Source organism: Protopterus annectens, chromosome 1.part0, assembly GCF_019279795.1.
Source record: "Protopterus annectens isolate FY-2018-M chromosome 1.part0, PAN1.0, whole genome shotgun sequence".
Classification (NCBI taxonomy): domain Eukaryota; kingdom Metazoa; phylum Chordata; order Ceratodontiformes; family Protopteridae; genus Protopterus; species Protopterus annectens.
Window position 1 is genome coordinate 1,349,485,888 of NC_056725.1, and position 20,898 is coordinate 1,349,506,785.

A 20,898-nucleotide genomic window follows, 5' to 3' on the forward strand; every position below is an offset into this window, starting at 1 on the left:
ATACTTGGGCACGCATGCAAGGCCGTAATATAATAGGAAGATTAAACAATGCTCTGCAACAGAGCACAGTTCCTGAGTTGGCTGGCATAGAGCTTGTGATTTCAGAGCCATCTGAGCGTAGGAAACAACCCCTTGACAACAGAGCAGCTGCAGGCCGCTGTTGTAAAAGCAGCATTGAAGAATGATAGTAAGCTGTGCTAAAGTAAGTGATTACAAACCTTTGATTTTAGGCGATCATTAATTGTTGTTAGGAAGGACTAAAATGCTGCACATCTGCTAGCTACCTGCCATCATCTTATTTTTAAAAATGCCCACATTGTTTCCTAAGGGGAAAAAAGAGTAGAATCTGTCTTTGTGACTCAGCACAGGAACAAGGCTGCAGTAACAGCAACCTTTGGTTTTTGTTAGGGCCCTGAGTAATTGAAGATGCCAAGTGTGCAGTGAGTGACTAACCAGCAGACCTCAGTCACATTAGATGTCTGCCAGTTTTGTGATTGAGGTCTAGAGCAGTTAATATAGTTTGTTTTCACGTTCTGTTTGAATTTGTTGTCATTTACGCAAAAGCAAACTTATTTTTGGATTCAGGTATTATCCCCATGTTCTCCCTGAAAAGGAGACTTTTGCTCAAGTTTCACTTTTACTAAGTTAGGAAATGTAATCAGTCAGGTATATGTTTATGTTTCTGTATATAAAGTATAAATAAATAAGTACAAATTATTTAATAAGTCTATACTTACACTCATATTTGTAGTTAGATAAGTAGACAGATACACTGCATAGGCAGATGGACAAAGATGAGTGTCATGCTAGGTTAGTGGTGCAAGGCTAACAGCAACAGTTCTAGTTCCCCTGCAGATGTTCTTCATCTCACATTGCTGCAGTCCTTACACTTGGGTAGTCCGCTGTCCTCGGTCGGCCCGAATATCAAAGTATTAGGCTGACGTCGGTCAAGGCGCTTAAGACTGACATCAGGACGTCAGGGTACAAATGCGCATGACCGACGTCATATCCTCAGTCTTTTTTGCCGCATGGTCCGATGCAGAAGCAGCGTTGCAAGTGCCGTTCGGCGTTCTGAAATTTTTCGAATTCGGAGTTTCAGACCGAGTCAAAGTTGGCTAAGTACCCCGTTGGGGAATATTTTAGTTTTTTCTTGCCTCAGTGGTTTACCGGATGTCAGAAAAGTGAATAACTGTATTTCTTGTGGGAAGCAGATACCGCATAGAGATTATCATACTTTGTGTATTCCTTGTTTGGGGCCTGAGCACGACGTTGTTGGGTGTCGCTTTTGTGCTAGGTTCAATAAGCGCACTATTGCGAAGGTTAGATTGTGCCAGGTTGGTCTTGGAAGCGGTGCAATTATAATATGCCGCCGGATGCTCCGACGCCAGCTTCTTCAAGAAGCGCAAAGACAAAGCAGCTAAACCCAGGCAAGAAGAGTTGTCCGTGCGGACGCCGGTTCTTTAGAGGCGTCAGTGGAACCGGTGGTTCCGCCGGAGGCTTCTCTGGAGTCCCAGGGGGAGACTTTGATATTGCAGGATGTGGCCTCTCAGGAGGCAGGTCAGGCTGAAGGGGCTTCTCAAGTTCTCCTTCCCTTCCTAGGGTGGTTAGGCCCTCTCCTTCTGTTTCCAAGGCTTCTCCCAGAGGCAGGCCAGGTTTAGCTTCTGTTGGTGTCACTCCTAGTTCATCAGGATCTGTGCCCAAGAAGCACATGCTTAAAATGGCAGAAGATTTAATTACTTTGATTAGAGGTTCTTTGCCCCCTCCTGATAAGAGGCCTAGGGTGGAACCAGAGTTGGGGAGTTTTGAGCAGGCTTCGGATGTTTCAGAGTCTTCGGCTGAAGACTTGCAGGAGTACTCTCCTTATTCTGATTCTGATGCAGATGATTCCACTCCTTCTGCTTCTCCTCCAGAGGATTTTTCTTTTTCAGAGATTCTTCATTCCATGAGGGAACATTTTAAGTGGGAAGGTCAGGACTTCTCTGATTCCAGGAAAAGGCTTAGGGAATTTTTGCTTTTACCCCAGCATAGGCCTTTGGCTATACCACCTGTTCTGGATGTTGTGGAAGATGTGTTTGCAGAGGCTTCACTTAATCCTGATTCTTTGCCTCCTGCTCCTGTTAAACCGGATAGGTATTACAGGGTGCCTGAGGCTCATAAATATCTTTATAAGAGTCCTAGGGCGGACCCAGAAATTGTTAGTCAGGGACCTAAGGGTGTCAAGGCCTCTGTTGTAAAAAATCCGGTTCCTCCAGATAAAGAGGCCAGAGCTTTGGATAGATGGGGAAAGAAAGTCTATACTTCTTCCACCTTAGCTATGAGGGCTTTGAATTGCCAGTTTCACATGTTGAAATATCAAAACTATCTTCTTTCTCAATTGAAGTCTAAGGTAGATGCTCTGGCGGAAGGCATTGAGTGTAAAGAATTACAAGATTTGGTGCATGTCTCGGAACAGGTGGGTAAGCATTCTTTGCAATGTGGTTTTGATGCTGTACAGGCCTCGTCTAGGGTGGCTGCCACTGGTTCAGTTCTTCGCAGGCACGCCTGGCTGAGAGATCAGAATTTATCTGACCATGTTAAGACAAGGATTTTGGATGCTCCTTTACAGTCTGATGTGTTGTTTGGTTCACCTGTGGAGTCAGTCTTGAAGAAAATGGAAGACAAGGCTAAGTCTATGCAGGCTGTTAAGGATTTTTTGCAAGTTCAGCCTCCGAAGTTTAGTAGGAATTGGCCTGCTAAGGGGTGGACGTATCCTTCTTATGATTCTCAGTCTAGGGGTAGATCTAGAAGTGGTAGGGGCAGAGCTCAGGGTTCCTTCAGACCTAGAACGGGGAGTTCACCTGCACAGTCTTCGGGTGAGGGCAGGGGCCAGTCCTTTCGTAAACAGGCCCAATGACCTACCTTTTCAGCTGCCAGATCCTTCTTGCCTGGCAGCACCTTTGGGAGGAAGATTGGCACTCTTCAAGGAAAATTGGACTTTGATTACTCAAGACAGATGGGTATTGGATATCATACACCAAGGTTACAAGTTTTATTTCCATACCTTGCCTCCTTTCAAAGGCATGCCAGACGTTCCTCCTCAGCAAAGACTAGAGGCTCACAAACAAATTTCTCTGCTACTTCAAATAGGGGCCATACAACCGGTCCCTCTACCAGAAGTGGGCCTAGGATTTTATTCTCGCCTGTTCCTAGTACCAAAGAAGGGGAACACGTGGAGACCAATTTTGGATTTATCTATCCTCAACACATATCTGGACATTCCCAAGTTCAAAATGTTGACGTTACAACAGCTTTTGCCTCTGCTGGGCAAAGATCACTGGATGGTGACTCTGGATCTCAAGGAGGCTTACCTTCATGTTCCTATCAGGCCCAGTTGCAGGAAGTATCTGCATTTTCGGGCTGGGACTTCTCATTATCAGTTCTCTGCATTGCCCTTTGACTTATCTACTGCGCCCAGAGTGTTCACGAAAGTTCTGGCTCCAGTGATAGCTTTCTTCAGGCTAAAAGGAATACAGATCTATCCTTATTTGGACGATTGCCTGATTCTGGCCCAAGAAAAGGACGAACTTCTTCATCATTTACAGTATGTGATAGCAGTGCTAAGATGCCTGGGGTATTCTGTGAACGAAATAAAGTCCAGTCTAGTACCCTCTCAGGACATGTGCTTTCTGGGTGTGAGACTGAATACAGCATCCCAGATGGCCTTTTTGACCCCGGACAAACAAAAGAATCTTTCTCTTTACTTCCATCAATTGTCTCATCAGTCCAGGCTGACTGCAAGTACAGTCCTTCAAGCCTTGGGGTTCATGGCATCTTGTATTCTGGTGCTTCCCAATGCCAAACTGCATATGAGGAAGCTACAATGGTATCTCAAAAATGTATGGAAACAGCACTGCCAAGATATGGACACTGTCATTCAGATAATACCTTGCATTCAAAAGGAGTTTTTGTGGTGGGCTCAGGAATGTCACCTAAACAAGGGACTCTCTGTGACCCGACCAGAGGCGAGTCAGATTCTAACGACAGATGCCTCGGACAAAGCTTGGGGAGCTCATCTAAATGGAAAGTGGGTACAAGACACGTGGCCTGCCAGACTTCAACATCTACATATCAACTTGAAGGAGATGTTAGCAGTCCAATTTGCATTAATAGCTTTCAAGGATTTACTTCTTCCAGGGCAGGTGTTGGTTCTAACAGACAACACAACTGTCATGTGGTACATCAACAAGCAAGGGGAACGATTCTTATCCTCTATGCAGACAAGCAATGATTTTGTGGGAGACTGCTCTCAGTTTACAGCTGAATCTTCAGGCAAGGTTTCTGCCGGGAGCACAGAACTCCTTAGCAGATGTGTTGAGCAGACAAATTATGGATCCCCACGAGTGGAAATTGGATCCTCATGTATTTCAGAAATTGACAGTGTCATGGGGAACTCCAGACATAGATCTGTTCGCTTCTCCACTAAATTACCAGCTGCCAAAGTTTTGCACAAAAAGGTTTCATCCCACAGCTTGGAAAGTGGATGCTCTTTCATTCAATTGGAGCAATCTTCATGTATATGCCTTTCCACCTCTGCCTCTCCTCCCAAAGGTACTCCTGAAGGTCAGACAGGACAAGCCAAAGATGATTTTAATAGCTCCAGATTGGCCTCGACAGCACTGGTACCCATTACTGAGAAGTCTGGTACGGAGCCTCCATGGCCTTTGCCTTGATTCCACACCTGCTGTCTCAGGAGAACAATCATTTACTCAATGTCAAACTTCACTCTCTTCACCTAACAGCCTGGCATATTCTGTTTTAAACCCTGGAGGGTCTCAGCTTCCACAGCAAGTTTTGAATGTTATTTTGGAGGCCAGAAGGCCTAGTACAAGGAAAGTGTACGCAGATAAATGGAAGAGATTTTTATTTTGGAGTACAGCAAAGGAATTTGATGTTTCTCAGCCTAATTTAAGTGTGGTTCTTCAATATCTTACTGAGTTACTGGACAAAGGTTTGTCCTTCTCTTCTATTAAGGTTCATGCTGCAGCAATTTCTGCTCACTATGACTGTGACCCACCATTGTTTTCTCATCCTTTGTTTAAGCAATTCCTTAGAGGGGCAAAGAATATAAGACCCCCACGAGAACTCCTACTCCTGCTTGGGATCTCAATTTTGTGTTGGAGAAACTCACTCTACAACCTTTTGAGCCTGCAGCTACTGCCGAGTTGAAATATTTATCATGGAAGACTGCTTTTTTGTTGGCCATTACCTCTGCGAGAAGGGTTTCTGAATTACAGGCCCTTGTGGCGGTTGAGCCTTTCTTAATTTTCCATAAGGATAGGGTATCTTTGCGTACTAATCCTTCCTTTATGCCTAAAGTGGTTTCTAGTGTGGCTTTAAACCAAACTATTCATTTGCCTACTTTTTATGCAAACCCCCAAAATAAAGGGGAAAAGATTTTGCACACTTTGGATATCCACAGGCAGTTGCGATATTATTTGAGCAGAACTAAAGGATTCAGGCAGTCTCAGCAGTTATTTGTTTCTTTTGCTTTGGGTTCTCAGGGCAAGCCTGTGTCAAAACAAACTATTTCTAAGTGGATTGGGTTTTGTATTGCTTTCTGTTATTCCCATCATGGTAAGGAGATTCCAGCTGGGATTAGGCCTCATTCCACTAGGGCTACTGCCACTTCTACAGCTTTTTTGAGGGGGGGTGGCAACTAAAGATATTTTGGAGGCAGCTACTTGGAGTTCAGTGCATACTTTCTCTAAGCATTACCACCTTCCACTTTACTCTAAATCTAGGGCTGGTTTTGCCACTGCAATTTTACAGGGCATTTTGGCAGCTCCTACTGCTTTATAGTTTTGCCATCCTCCCTTACCTCTGCTTTGGGATTCTACCCAAGTGTAAGGACTGCAGCAATGTGAGATGAAGAACATAGTACAGTTTTGTACCTACCATAAATGTAGATGTTCAAGATCCACATTGCTGCAGTCCAATTTACCTCCCTCCTTCACCTCTGTAGTTAGAGGCGGTTGTGTGGTTTGGGTTGTGAATATTGTGGATAGTGTAAATTTTGTACATATGATTAGTGCAAGGGTGGTTGGTTGTTTTTTGCTGTCTTTTGGTTTTGACCTTTCTTTTTAGGGTCTTCTGACATCTGGGGCAAGAAAAGACTGAGGATATGATGTTGGTCATGCGCATTTGTACCCTGACGTCCTGATGTCAGTCTTAAGCGCCTTGACCGACGTCAGCCTAATACTTTGATATTCGGGCCGACCGAGGACAGCGGACTACCCAAGTGTAAGGACTGCAGCAATGTGGATCTTCGAACATCTACATTTATGGTAGATACAAAACTGTACTTTATCTGTCCCTCCTTCAGTCATTACTGCTGTTTATTGTGTCATCTGAAGAGGTCCATCTTGCTAAGTCTTGCACCTCCTTCTGTGTTCTACCTCAGGTTCTGTCCACAGTTCAGCTCATCCTTTTCATATAGCCATCACCTTAGCCTCCATACTAATGCTGCTGTCTTAATTCATAGCCGTCATTCACAGTTGTTTGCTCGGCTCCTTAGGAGCACACTAATGTTGTAGCTGTAGTCCTTGCCAGGGGTAGAAGATATGTAGGGGTTTACTTCTGGCATGCTGATCCCATGGAAGAACTCTGAGTAATCAAACACATGAGCAGGAGGATGTACATCCTTTGTAACACCAACCTCTGGCATGTATTATAATGCTGCTTAGGTACTGGGTATGTACAGCAACATGGATTACGTTACTCACAGGCCATGAAACGTTACATCATTTATCTGAAACAGCAGTAAAACGCACTTCTGAGTGATGATTTAAATGCAGAGTAGAGTGGAACAAATATTCACTGGTTAATGTTAGTTTTTGAAATATATACTCCTGTACTAATTGGTAAAGTCAAACTGGAGAGATGACTGCTTTCCCGGGAACTCATCTTCAGAGGAGAGTAGAGGAGCAGAAGTAAGTAGACCTGCAGTGTGTACTAAAACCTTGTAATGTGTATAAGACACAACTAGTGGTAGAATTTGTTGTAGTGCTTACTGTATTTGCGTTCATTACTGTATTTGCGTTCATCACTCTCCTTACTCATCTGTTTGGATGCCATTTAAATGCTGTGGGGGAAGTGCAGGATCTAATGCCTGGTTGATTTGTCAGCCTTCTAGTGGATTTTCAGTGAGGACGCTGGGGGCTGTATAGAGAATGAAGGACAGGCTGTTGAATTGGTAGGGATTATCTGTGATCCTTAAGAGCAGAATGCTCCAGGACTAGCTGATAATTTTGGTTTGCATGCGGGTACTCTGGTGGTCCAAACAGCACATCCAGTCTCCCTGCAACAAGGTGTTCTGAAATTTTCTTTTGCAGTATAGTGGTGTAGACTACAGACCATTATTATTGGTCTGAGGTCCTTTGTTTTCTTCAGCACTAGCAAGAATGTGGACTAATATTCTTAGCAATGAATCCTAAGTCATGATGTTTACACTGACAAAAGGGTAGCAAAACAATACCACTCCTCAGATTTCTGATTCTGTAGGGAGCAACATCTGTTCTACCACACACCACAAATATGTAGGTGTTACAGTAAATGGCACTGTCTCCTTTCAAAATCATAACAGGCTTAGAAATAGCTAAATTATCCCTACAACATAAGGTAGCCTACAGATTTCCAATGCTCTTATATCTCAGAAGCTTGCTATGCCATTGCCATCAATGTACTGATCCCCAGGCTTGAATATGTTCTACCACCATTGGCAGGTCAAACGATTGCTTCACTGCTTCATTTCATACTGCTGGAAAGTTTTATGTTTGGTTTTCTGGCCAGGACTCCTGAGCACCATTGTACGACTATGTCTAAGGCTAAATTCCTTCCTGTCTCTGCTAGATCAGTCCTAATAATTAAGCACACTCACCCGGAAGCTCCTCAGTGATAGATGTAGCCCAACTTTAGCTAAGAGACAAATTATTCACAGGTTCTCTCTCACTTTGCAGCAACACAGGGGAGAAATTGAACAGGTCCCATTCTTCCTTAGCCATTTCAAAAAAATCATTGTCAAAGCTTGCCCAGGCTTCTTGAAATGGTCTTCTTGCCCAAGTTATTGCCATGCGATCTCTCTCACTGTTTAAGAAACCGTGAAAAATGAACACCTTATAAAAGAAATACAAGTGCTCCTGTTTTAAGGACAGTGGTTAGTTTTATACCTAACCCTTTATGATCTCTGAATTGCAAATTATACTTTCATAGAGTTTGATACTAGTATATTACTACTGTTATCTAGCTGCCCTTATTTTTCCATATATGGGGATATATGTAATTTCTTTTTTTTTCTGCAATTAGTATGTCTTTTTTCCCCACTTTATACCTAATGTACTTATATGTACTTATCTACCTTAGTGTTTCTATGTTGGATATGTATATTGCATATGCATCGTCTGTTCTTGTGGCCTGAAACATGGCTGAAAAATAGTTGTGCACCAGTCTAATAGCCTGATTAATAAACTACAAAGAACCAAATAAATATTTAATTAAACAAACAGACCTGGTAAAGCTAAGCATTCTGTGATCTTAATGCTTGTTGTGTGTAATCCTGCTGTTTACCAGTGTTGAAACACTCCTTTATTAATTTCCTTTGCTTTATTCTACAGTTTCCCCTTTCTTTTCCTCTTCTATATTTCAGTGTTTTTATTCCATGAACTTTGTTTTGCTGTTGGCATTCGCTGGAAAACCTGAAATGAACCAGGGTATAATTCTCCTGATGTATCTGTTTTCAGTCGTTGTTGCACACAATAGACCACACTTCAATGTTGTTCTGATTGTTTTCTGTGTTCCTCTGATCTTCCCCTTTTCTGGTATTTATTATGACCTTTCTCCTTCTCTTGTTATTTTGTGAAGTTGGCTGTTTTTACTCTAGACTCTTCTTTTATTTAGTATATGTATTTGGCTGTGTTAAAATGTTTAACATGACAGTAAAGTGATTTTTTTGACTCCACTTGATTTCCCAAGGAGATAATGACATAGCTATTGCTGGATAAAGTCAGGTCCACATTAATCCTGTTTGGTTTCTGATCCCGGTGAACTTTGCACTTTGCTCTTGAGATGAATTTCTTGGCATCCGTGTCTCAAGCACATAATAACATGGTTAAGATCAGAGGCCCAATCAGAACCCTCTGTGTTAGTCCCAGGGCATGTCTGCTTTTTGCTGTAAATTGTTCATGAAAGCTTCAGCAGACATCAGGTATAAAACAGCAGCCACTTGCCATATTTCCTTTTTATACTTTAATAGGTTTATTATTTGTCAGTCCAGTCCTTCTGTTCTTGTATTCTTACTGTCATTTACACCTGATGTTAGCTGGTCAGCACGTCTACACCCACATCCACCCCATCTCACACACACACTCACACGCTCACACGCTCACACACTCAGACACACACACACACACACACACACACACACACACACACACACACACACACACACACACACACACACACACACACACACGCACACACACACACACACACACTTGCACACACGCATTCAAACTCTCCCTGCATCCATGAGACTTTGACTGCTGTTCCTTCAAAGTCCCAGCAGTAGTAGAACTCACAAGACTTGTGTGCGTGTGTATGATGGACATATTTGCTTTTATCAGACATTTTCTTGACAGTTTGCCAGAGCACCACATTTATAGTTACCTTGTTCATCAAATTCAGACTGGAGTAACACCTGAAGCACAAAGTGCTCTTGGCAACAGAGAAAAAGAAAAGTAATCAGATTTGGGGCAAACATTTTTCCATTCCACTGAGGATATTGCCCTTCTTATTATAACCCTGCAATTCCTGCTGAGCCAGTGACAAAGCAGAATGGCACAAAAAATATATTAGATGCGATGTACTGTAATTTACTTTTTTGTCATTTGCCGTTTTGCCTTCTGTCAGTACAAGAATAGGTAGTTTTGTGATGATATTAACATGGTATTTCCAGGGGACATGACAGACCTGTTCCTTGGTTACTTCTAATTGTAATACTTTGCTAATACAGAATTAGTTGATTATAAGATTGAGTGCATACAAGTACAAAATTACTCGGTTATAAGATTATGAATACAGCAGAGTTCACGTTTAGACAAAACTTTAGTAATGAAATATTTATTATGTATCTTGTGGCTTACATTTTTATGTAATGCATAGTATTTGAATAATGTTTATGCAACAGTAAGACTGGATTTTAATATATCCAGGTTAAGACCACTGCTTATTAGCTGCAGTATTTTCGACTGTGAGCTGCACAGTAATATGGCACACATTGATAATTTGTAGATTGCTCAAATGAATGCTATGCCTGGCATTCTTTGTGGTGGCATCACTAACTGTAATTATGCCAGTTGTAAGTGGTGTATAACAAGAGCTAGCAGGGTTAGTTAAGGTAATATTACTGATTTGTAATTGTGTTATTCATCAGTGTTGAGTAGTGATAGCTAACAGGACTAGTTAAGATGTTATTACTGAGTTCTAATTGTGTTGGTCTTCAATGCTGAATGACTGCAGCTAGTAGTTAGGACTGGAAAAGGTGACTTACTGAGTTGCAGTTGTGTCAGCTTGCAGTGTCAACTAATGAGAACTAGCAGCTAGAACTAGTTAAGGTGACACTACTGTTTTGTAATTTGTGTCAGTCGTCAATGCTAAGTGGTGATAACTAGCAGTTAGGACTAGTTAAGATGTCATTATTGAGCTGTAATTGTGTTGGTCTTCAATGCTGAATGATTGTAGCTAGTAGATAAGGCTAGTTATGGTAACATTACTGAGTTGTAATCGTGTCAGTCTTAAATACTGAATGACTTTAGCTAGCAGTCAAAACTAGTTATGGCAACTTTACTGAGTTATAATTGGGTAAGTCCTCAATGCTGAGTTCTGATAGCTACCATTGGGGACTAGTTAAGATATCATTATAGAGTTGTAATTGTGTTGGCCTTCAATGCTGAATTACTATAGCTAGCAGTTAAGACTAGTTATGGTAACATTACTGAGTTGTAATCATGTCAGTCTTCAGTGCTGAATGACTATAGCTAGCAGTTGAGACTAGTTGTGGCAGCAGTACTGAGCTGTAATTGTGTCAGTCTTCAGTGCTGAGTGGTAATAGCTAACAGTAAGGACTAGTTAAGGTGTCCTTATTGAGTTGTACATGTCATGTTTCAATATTAAATGACTATAGCTAAAAGTTAAGATTAGTTTTAGTAATATTACTGAGTTGTAATAATTTGAAAAACCAGGAACCAAAATAAAACACTGAGCACTAAAGTTGACAAACCGCTAAAACGTAGAGGTGCTGGAGGTGCTGGAAATGGTATATCCAATTCGGAAGTATGAGAGTGGATGTAAAATGCAAATAGCGTTTATTAAAAACAAAAATCACGTTAAACATTAAGCAGCGTTTTTCGTGTAGGAAGTTCCGACACTGTTGGAATGAAAAATGCTGCTTAGTGTTTAACGTGATTTTTGTTTTTAATAAACGCTATTTGCATTTTACATCCACTCTCATACTTCCGAATTGGATATACCATTTCCAGCACCTCCAGCACCTCTACGTTTTAGCGGTTTGTCAACTTTAGTGCTCAGTGAGTTGTAATAATGCAAGACGTCATTGCTAAATGGTGACTGATGACAGCTAGCAGCTAGGACTAGTTAAGGTGACATTACTGTTTTGTAATTGTTTCAGTCTTCAGAGCTAAGTGGTGATAGCTAGCAGTTAGGACTAGTTAAGGTGTCATTACCGAGCTGTAATTGTGTTGGTCTTCAATGCTGAATGACTGTAGCTAGTAGATAAGACTAGTTATGGTAATATTACTGAGTTGTAATTGTGTCAATCTTCAATAATGAATGGTAATAGCTAGCAGTTCGGACTAATTAAGGTGTCATCACTGAGTTGTAATAGTGTCAGTCTTCAGTTAGTTGAAAACAATGCTAATAGCAGGTTTTTGAAGCAAAACCAAGTATGACAAGGTTTTCAGAAGAGGGTACATGGAAGGACGGGCTGGAGGAATGAAAAGAAGGGCTACATATACAGCAGAAGAAGATGGGTCATCTGGCTAACTAATGTAACTTATGTCCTTTTGGTCCGTGCATTGCATTTTCATGTCTGTATACTGTCTCTGGTTACAAAACCTGTTTGTACTGTAGGGAAACCACTTAAAAGGGCAAGTATTGTATATGTAGAATGTAATGCTTTTGCAATAAACTAATGTTCTTTTTTCAATTTGCCTAGATTTAAGGCCCAGAGCCCACCCCCCTGTGCTAAATACCATGGATATTCATACTGTGGAAGATCTATTACTCTTATCCCACACATATGTAAACTGTACTTTAATTACTTCCCCTTCATTTAACTGTGTACACGTATGAAGTTTGTTGCATAGTTTTAAGACTTATGATACATAGCTGGTAAACTATACAGTTGTTTGCATTATTCATTTCCCAGTACATTTTGAAAACCTTAAATATGCTATTGCAGTGTTGCAATGGCAATACACTTAAGTGAATAGGTAGTATTTACATAAGTTAGCTACAAAATAGTTACACCATTTGTGTATAAAGATTATTGGATGTAAGCTCATATGAATGCAGCAGTATTACAGGACACTAGTAGTGTGACACCTGGTGCCATACACTGAGGATAAGGAAGGAAGATGTAATCTAGCTGAATATAATTCTTATAAAAAAAATTTGCATTAGAAAGTAATCTTGTTCCAGATGAAATGATCATATCCCACAGTCTATAAAGGAACTAATCTCAAGTACAGCAGGATGATTTGTTTAGAACACAAAAAGTATGCATGTATAACACTGACACGTAATTGTACGCGAGTCTAAAATGTACAAGATGGAGTAACATTTACCTGTAATGAGATGGGTAAACCATGCTAAGTTTTCATGTGAAGAGGCATTGTATGTATCTAGCCTTGATCATTAAACCACTGACATTTAAAAGTTCGTCTTACTTAGTTTTTAAGATTTTTTTCCTAAAGTAATAATAGATCCGTTTTGTAATTCTTGTGTGTGATTGTCTCTTTTGCTCTGTTGTACCAACTTTAAAGTTCCTTGGGATGCAGTTCACTCCAGCAGTTTGGCTTAGCTTGGTTACTTGCTTGCGTTGTTACCAGGGTGCCTGGATGTAATGGGCTCATTGCTTGAGTGGCTTGACTGGTGTGTCTGATGAGCAAGTAATGTGGAGGAGGGACTTCAGAGGTGGTCTCACAGTGCTGGTAGTGCAAGCTTTTTACCATTTGCCTTCTTTCATGTGTTCCTTTTGTGTGTTAGAACTCACCTGTTAATACAACCATCTGGGAAGTGGGTACCCAGTAGCACTTGGCTATTTGGGATGACAGAAATGGGCTTCTGATCTCACTTCCAGGAATCATCATTTTCTCTGTCTCATAGGTGAAGAGCACTTCATGGGCACTCCTTGTCTTCCATATTGTACTGTGTGGACCTGTTTTTGCAGACGCTGAAGAGATATGTTATCATTCAGAATCGCAGATTTGGCTAAAGTGGCCTGTTGTCAAATAATAGAGTTGGCAGTCACAAATCTATCTGTGTCTCTTGAAATGGCTAAGATAATTGTCAAGAATAATGTAATGTGGAGCCCAGCAGTCTGTGAAGCTGAAGCAGTATAAAAACTGAAACAAATATGTTTTGCTTGCAGATTTCTTCAGGATGTTCATAATGTAGTGGTTCATTGCTCAAGTTCAAATTTGCATTATTTTTTTTGATACAGGGATGATGGCAAAGAAGGTCTTAAGTTCTACACGAACCCTTCTTATTTTTTTGACCTCTGGAGAGAAAAGATGCTGCAAGACACTGAGGACAAACGGAAGGAGAAAAGAAAACAGAAGGCAAGCTATTTTTTGTTACCACTTGATCCATTAATTTCTTCCATTTCTAGAAAAGTGTGTTTTTTAAGAGTGTAAGTACAGCATAGCACAATTCAGGATCTCTCTTGCATATTTGTTTAATTAGTGAAGTACAGTTACAGGTTAAGTATACTTATTTTAACAGTACATCTTTCAGAAGTAGTCACTGTAACAGCAGATAATCGCAGCTGGGTATATTCCACCTTACTTTGTGTCTTCTGCATCTTTAAGTTGCAAAACTAGTAGTTCTTCCTTTTCCCTTCACAGACGTTCAAGGGCCTGCGATGAAGAGCACCTACTTATGTCCGTGACTGCTTTCTATATCCTATGTTAGTGCATATTCTCTTCAGTTCTTCAAGCCAGGAAGGATGGGTGCAGCACACAAGTAGCTGTTCCTTTGTATATTTGGACAAAAACGTAAAACATTTCAAAACCTAATAAAAACAGGCCTCTTGGTGCAGAGGGATAAAGTCTTGACTGTGCGTTACATGACTGTTCTTCCACTAGTGGCACAGGCGTTAGAGTAACCAGATGAGGGAAGATGGGAGGGAGTGGATAACACTGGCTCGTCCATCCTGGGGGTGAAGCAGCCTAGACTCACTGCATTAGTTGCAGTAAGAACTGATGAGCTCCAGGCAGCAAGCTGTGTACCATTTGGTCAGGAAGTTCATGCATGGACATGCACATGCACCTCCCAAAGGTAGCAGTAGTAGAACTCACAAGACTTGCCACAGAGTGATAGTGTAGGGCATACTTTCTCGCAGTGGTATTGCACTGTACCAGTGTTCTTCATCTCCTCACTGGCCCCGGACATTGAGAGAGTAGAGTCTGAGAGAGTTTATGGCAGATCTTTTAGATCCAGTGAATTGAGAGTGGAGTTGATGTCAACTGATTGTCAGCTGTGATGAGCTAAAAAAAAAAATAAGTTAATTAGAAGTAGTATGGTTAACCATAAATAACTGTATCCAATAAGATAGCAACTATAGCAGCTGTCATTTGTATAGAAACTGTGAAAAAAATAATGGAAAAACAATAGTATAAGAAATAACTAATTAAATGAAAGAAGGTATAATATGTACCCCATAAGCAAACAAGCTAATAAGCCTTCTCACTTTGCATTTATCAAGGGCAAGTCAGCTTTACTCAACCTGGTGGATTTATTTTTTTTGAAAAAGTCACCAAAGCAATGGATGAAGGTAAAACGATACACACTGCATACCTCGATCTGGCCTAAGCCTTTGAAACCTCCACTCAGGCATAGTAGAAAAACAAATTAAACTGGGAATAAACCCTTAAGCCAGTCACTGGATTGCCAAATAGCTCACAGATAGGAAGCAGGACATCAAAAAAGGGGAAGTTACATCCACAAAGAGACCAGTCACCACTGGAGTTCCCCCAGTGTTCATTGCTGAGAACTGACTTGTTTGGCATCTACTTCTCTGAAATAAAAGCTGATACCAAGGGGCTCTGGCTAATTAAGTTTGTAGATGACTGCAAGCTAGGAACAGTCATTGAATCTCCAAATGACTTAGCCATCCTGCAGAAAGGTTTGTTCCAAATAAATAAGTGGTGCCAAAATCAAGACAAACTAAATACCAAAAGATGCATTATTATATCCTTTAGGAAGTCATCTACCCCAGGGAACTACCATATTGACAACTGCCCCTAATAGATAAGCCAGTTGGTCAGGATTTGTGAACTTATGTGGAAAGTGACCTAACTTTTAACCAGCACGTGTCCACTATTATACAGTCCTTCTGTATTGTGCAGGTTATTCACAAGGGAATTGTGTCTAGGTCTGTGGGTGTTATATTCCCCTTTATTCAGCCCTTATTAGGCCAATCATTGAATTATAATGCCCCCTTTGGTATGTATCCGTCCAAAGTCGTACAACAACTAGCGGGATCAGATGTCTCTCAGCCCTGGCCAACTCTTCTCCTTCCAGATCCCAGTTCAGTTAGGGCAGATGGAATCATCAGATTTTACATGGGGAACAGGGTACAGGGAAGTTCAATTGCAAGGTGAATGGGATCCTTCAGACACTACAAAGCACATAAATTTTAAAGAAATGTTAGCAGTGATTCAGACCTTAAAAGTTCCTCACCACTTATGGTCTCCAGGTCCCCTTTTATTGGTCAAAGACCACACCACAGTCATGTGGTACGTGAGTATACTAGGGGGTACAAGATCATGCCCTCGTTGCCTGCCGGCAGTGATGACCTGAGAGCTAGCCTTAAAGCGCACTCTGACACTTCAGGCCCATACATCCCATCAGAGCAAAACATAGCTGCAGACAGACTAGGCAGATCCCACACTGACTCTTATGAGTTGAAACTTGGGACAGAGGTCTGCCTGGATTTGTTCCAGATGGGCAACATCTGAAGTAGATCAATTTGCCTCCTTTCCAGACAGACAGTTGGGGAAAAATTCTGTTCAAGACTTTCTTGCAGCAATGTTTGGAGGGCAGAAGCATTCTCTTTTCCTTAGATGGGAATGTTCCTTTATGCATTTCCACTGATACTCAAGGTACGTCTGAAGTTTCAGAGAGAACTATTAAAGATCATTGTGGTGCCCCCCCCCCCCTTTTGGCAAGACAAAGTTCATTCTCCCTTTTAATTAAATTGCCCAATTACCACAAGCTTCCTCACACTCTGGATTGGCTGACACGTCAGGGGTGACTGGTCTACCCCAATTTAGAGCAGTTGCTACTGGCAGCCTGGATGATTCTTGATACTTTTTAAGCATTTGCTCCATGAGGACGTGTAGCAGATATTGCTCTGAAAATCTGGACAAAGCCTAAAATAATGGGGGGACAAAAAGGGACAGATCTGAAATATTGCTCTTACAAACTTAGAAATTTGATAGAGTAATAGGTTTTGCATTAGCATGAATTTTCTGAAGGATGTGGAGTCTTAAACTCAAATGTTTGTCATTATTTAATGACTTCAGTCCTCAACTACTTGCCAGAAAAGTACAGATTTTAGGAGGAACACACCAAAAATATGAGGCAAAAATCTGTACACGTGAGAGGTATGACCCACGTACACACACACAGTCATGTCCTCATTCATACCTGCATTCATTCACACATCGCTCTCACTCTCCCGATCTCACACACACACACACACACACACACACACACACACACACACACACACACACACACACTTCCTTATTCATTCCTGCATTCATTCACACATCGCTTTCACTCTCCCGATCTCTCACACACACACACACACACACACACACACACACACACACACACACACACACACACACACACACACACACACACACAGCCACTTCTTTATTCATTCCTGCATTCATTCACACATTGCTCTGTCACACCCATGTGCCACACACCCACTTACGCATTCATTCATACATCACTCTCACTGTCTGTCACACCCACATGCCACACACCCACTTGCACATTGATTCTCCCGATCTCACACACACACAGTCACTTCCTCATTCATACCTGCATTCAGTCACACATCGCTCTCACTCTCCCGATCTCACACACACACACACACACACACACACACACACACACACACACACACACAGCCACTTCTTTATTCATTCCTGCATTCACTCACACATTGCTCTCACTCTCCCGATCTCACACATACACACACACGATGACTTCTTCATTCATTCCTGCATTCACTCGCACTCGCCACAAACTAATAAGGTTAACTGCAAAATAAACTGCAAACTGTTTGCAGTTTATTTTGCAACTAAGCGCATTAGTTTGTGGTGCCCCTGTGAGGAAACCGTGGCTCTCCAGGGCGCCACAGCGCACACTTTGGGAACCCCTGAAATATGCACTTTATGCACACCATGGGGGGGGGGGGCTTGAGAAAACCTGGATTCAGCAAGTGAGCCGAGAATCAAAAAAGTTTGGGAACCACTGGCTTATACAATCTCTCTCTCTGATCCTTTCTAACCTCCTCTGATTATTTCCTATAGTTATCATGCAACATTTTGTATGCTCTGCTAATTATTCCTTAACAACAGCTTCTGTTCTAGATTTTACTAAAAACTCTATCAGTGCTGGTCTTTCACGTAGGATCCCCCTATTTCTTTCTCCTAGGCTATACTCTGATATCAGTTCTTGATAGGGAAAATAATCTCTATCCTACAGTCCAAATAAATTCTTGGCCTCTTCCCGTTCTATTACCTTTCCCTCTCTAATTATTTGCTCCTAGTACCTTGGTTATTTTTTTCCAGTTTTCTCCGATAAATTCTAGCCACCTCTTGCCTGGTGTCTGTATCCCTAATTGCAGCCATTCCTAATGGTAGAATCTCTTTTCTTCATTCCTGTGTTTGCTTAGATCTTTCTACTGCTTTGAGTATAATATTCTGCATGGTTTTTATTTTCCTTAAGGATCTGCATCCAAAATCCCAGTCTGTCCGTGTTCCTTGATCTTCTCCCCATTTCATCGTCATCTCTTTCCACTTTGAATTATAGGTTTCTGCTTGTGCTGTCTGTAGGAGCCTTAACTGTGTAGCTCTGAAATACCCCTTTAAATCGGGTAATCCCAAACTGCCTTGTTTAATTAGAAGAATCAGCTTATCCCATGTGACTCTTGCTGTCTTCCCCTCCCAGATAAAATCCTTCAGCTCTTTATTAATTGCTATCCACAACTTCTGCTCTGGTTGATAAAAATATGCCTGATCTGTGTATAAAACTAAAGAGACTAAAACATTTCACCTGGTTGTATCTTGCTATCCATATCTGTATAACAGAGCTTCCAGTTTCTCAGTTTTTGTATTACATTTTGTTTAGTCTCTTCCTACATATACTTGTTGCCACATCAGAATCCATTTTAATACATACTCTTTAAGTATTTCATTTTATAATGTCCCCATAAGTATGGATATTGCTGAGCCAATTCTTATGTGGCTAAATAATGTACAGCTATTGCCTTTGTTTTAGCTTCATTAATTTTGTATCCCGAAAAGATTTGGAAACTGCCTCAAAATGTTCCACAACACTGAAATGGCCTTTTCTGGTATAAAATAATATTTCATCTGCAAATAAAGCAAGCTTTTCTTGATTGCCATACTAATTATAACTTTGAATTTCTGAGTCTCTTATTTTCTTTGTTAGTGGTTCTAAATATAGTGCAAATAAAGGGGAAAGAGGACACCCCTGCCAGGTTCCTTTGCTAAAATAGAACTTATCAGAGAACCCACCTACTTTAATTTTCACCTCTAATCCCTCATATATCCTCCTGATTCACCTTATAATTTTATCAGGAAATGCAAATGCTTCCATTGTCCTACTCATAAACTCCCACCTTACTGTGTCAAATGCTTTTTCTTTATCAAGACCCAGCAACCACAGTTGTATTTTCCTATATTCAGCTTTGTTCTGGATCATCAGTGTTCTGTTAATGTTGTCAAATGTTTGCCTTCCCTCCACAAAACCACATTGATCCATGTCTGTCAATTTTGGCATCAACTTGGCCATTATTTTAGCCATTATAGACACAAATGTTTTATGATCATGGTTTAGGATTGAAACTGGCCTGTACAAAGCTGGATCCGAGAGGTCTTTGCCCTCTTTAGGTGTTATAGCCACCACCGCTTTCTTCCAAGATGTTGGTGCTTCTCCTCTTAAAATACTGTTAAAAAAAACCTTCCAGACCTTTACCAGTCACTAGAGGTTGGTGATCAGTCTCTGTTTGAACTGGTTTGCCGTAAATATAATCATGGAACTTCGAATATGAGAACACTACTGCCAAAAGCTTTTTTTCAGTTTGTGCATACATACTGCATTTTAGTTTGAGTTAAAAAGTTTTTGTTGCATAGGCTACTGGTATGCCTTCTTGAAGACATGCTGCACCAAGACCATACTTAGAAGCATCACAAGAAAGAGTTACAGGTTTGTGAACATCGTAATATGTCAGTGTGAGTGGACTGGCAATTTTCTGTTTCAGAATGTCAAATGCTTTTTGGTGTTGTTCCAACCAGGACCAGGTTGCATTTTTGAATGTCAACTCATGTAGCGGTGCTGAAAGCTCACTCAGGTATGGAATGAACTTTCCTAAGTAGTTGACCATACCAAGAAAATGTTGCAAAGATGTGACATTGTCTGGAACTAGCATCTCAAGAATTCCTGCTTGCTTAGATGGATCTGGTTGTAAGCCAGAACTGGCAAACAAATGACCCACATAAGTAACTTCATTCAGTTTGAATTTACATTTCTGAGGATTCAGTTTAAAGGGGCACTATCTCCTTTCTTAAACTGCATTTCTGCCTCGGACCGAAGCTAGAACACTGTCACTCACTGAGGTAATCACCTCCCTTTTTTGTGACATCACTCCTAGCAATCACACCCACGATATTGAGCCACTTAAAAATACTTGCAAACCTGTATTCCAGTGCTGTTTTGCTTCCCTGTGGAATTTAGACACTGCGTGCTTTGGTCCCCGTCTTCACTTGGTGCTCCCTACTTTTTCTGCATTGTTTTTTTTTTAGGTAAGTATTTCTTTAGGCAGTAAATTCAAAAAGTTTTCAAAAGTATGCTCTTTCCTAGTAAACTGTACTTTTTTGTACATGTTCGATGCTAGACAGTTGCACTAAGTCCCTAACTGCCGGCCCACAATCATATATCTCAACTGTCCAGGTTTTCGAAGAAAGTTCTGATTCTTTGGCTCTTAGTACTTGTGTCTTCCTCCTAAAATTTCTATTTTTCTGGTAAATTAAGCTTCAGCTTTCTGGCAAATTACTGGAATGATCCAAGAATTGAAGGCACTAAATATTAACACACATTTCACTTTTCAGATTTCAAATCCTTCGAAAAATTCTTGGGTAGCGCACCTAGTTTTATGTATCGATCGCACCCATTTAATGAGAACCAGACCAAAAGTATGAAGCAAAAATGTGGCAATTATATCAAATCTGGACAGCAGCGTCCCCCAACCGGCCACAGACCTGTTCCGAAAAAAAGGTGTGTGTGTGTGTGTGTGTGTGT

The 20,898-nt window shown here is 41.0% G+C and overlaps 1 protein-coding gene across 3 annotated transcripts in view; it reads left to right on the forward strand.

Moving 5' to 3' along the window:
- Positions 1-20,898, forward strand: part of WASF1 (WASP family member 1) — a 1,915,084-nt gene that overhangs the window by 1,527,162 nt on the left and 367,024 nt on the right. For all 3 annotated transcript variants that reach the window (XM_044066725.1, XM_044066733.1, XM_044066743.1), the window contains one exon: positions 13,775-13,892. In XM_044066725.1, the coding sequence (XP_043922660.1) occupies positions 13,775-13,892 (118 nt within the window). The remainder of the gene's footprint in view (positions 1-13,774; positions 13,893-20,898) is intronic.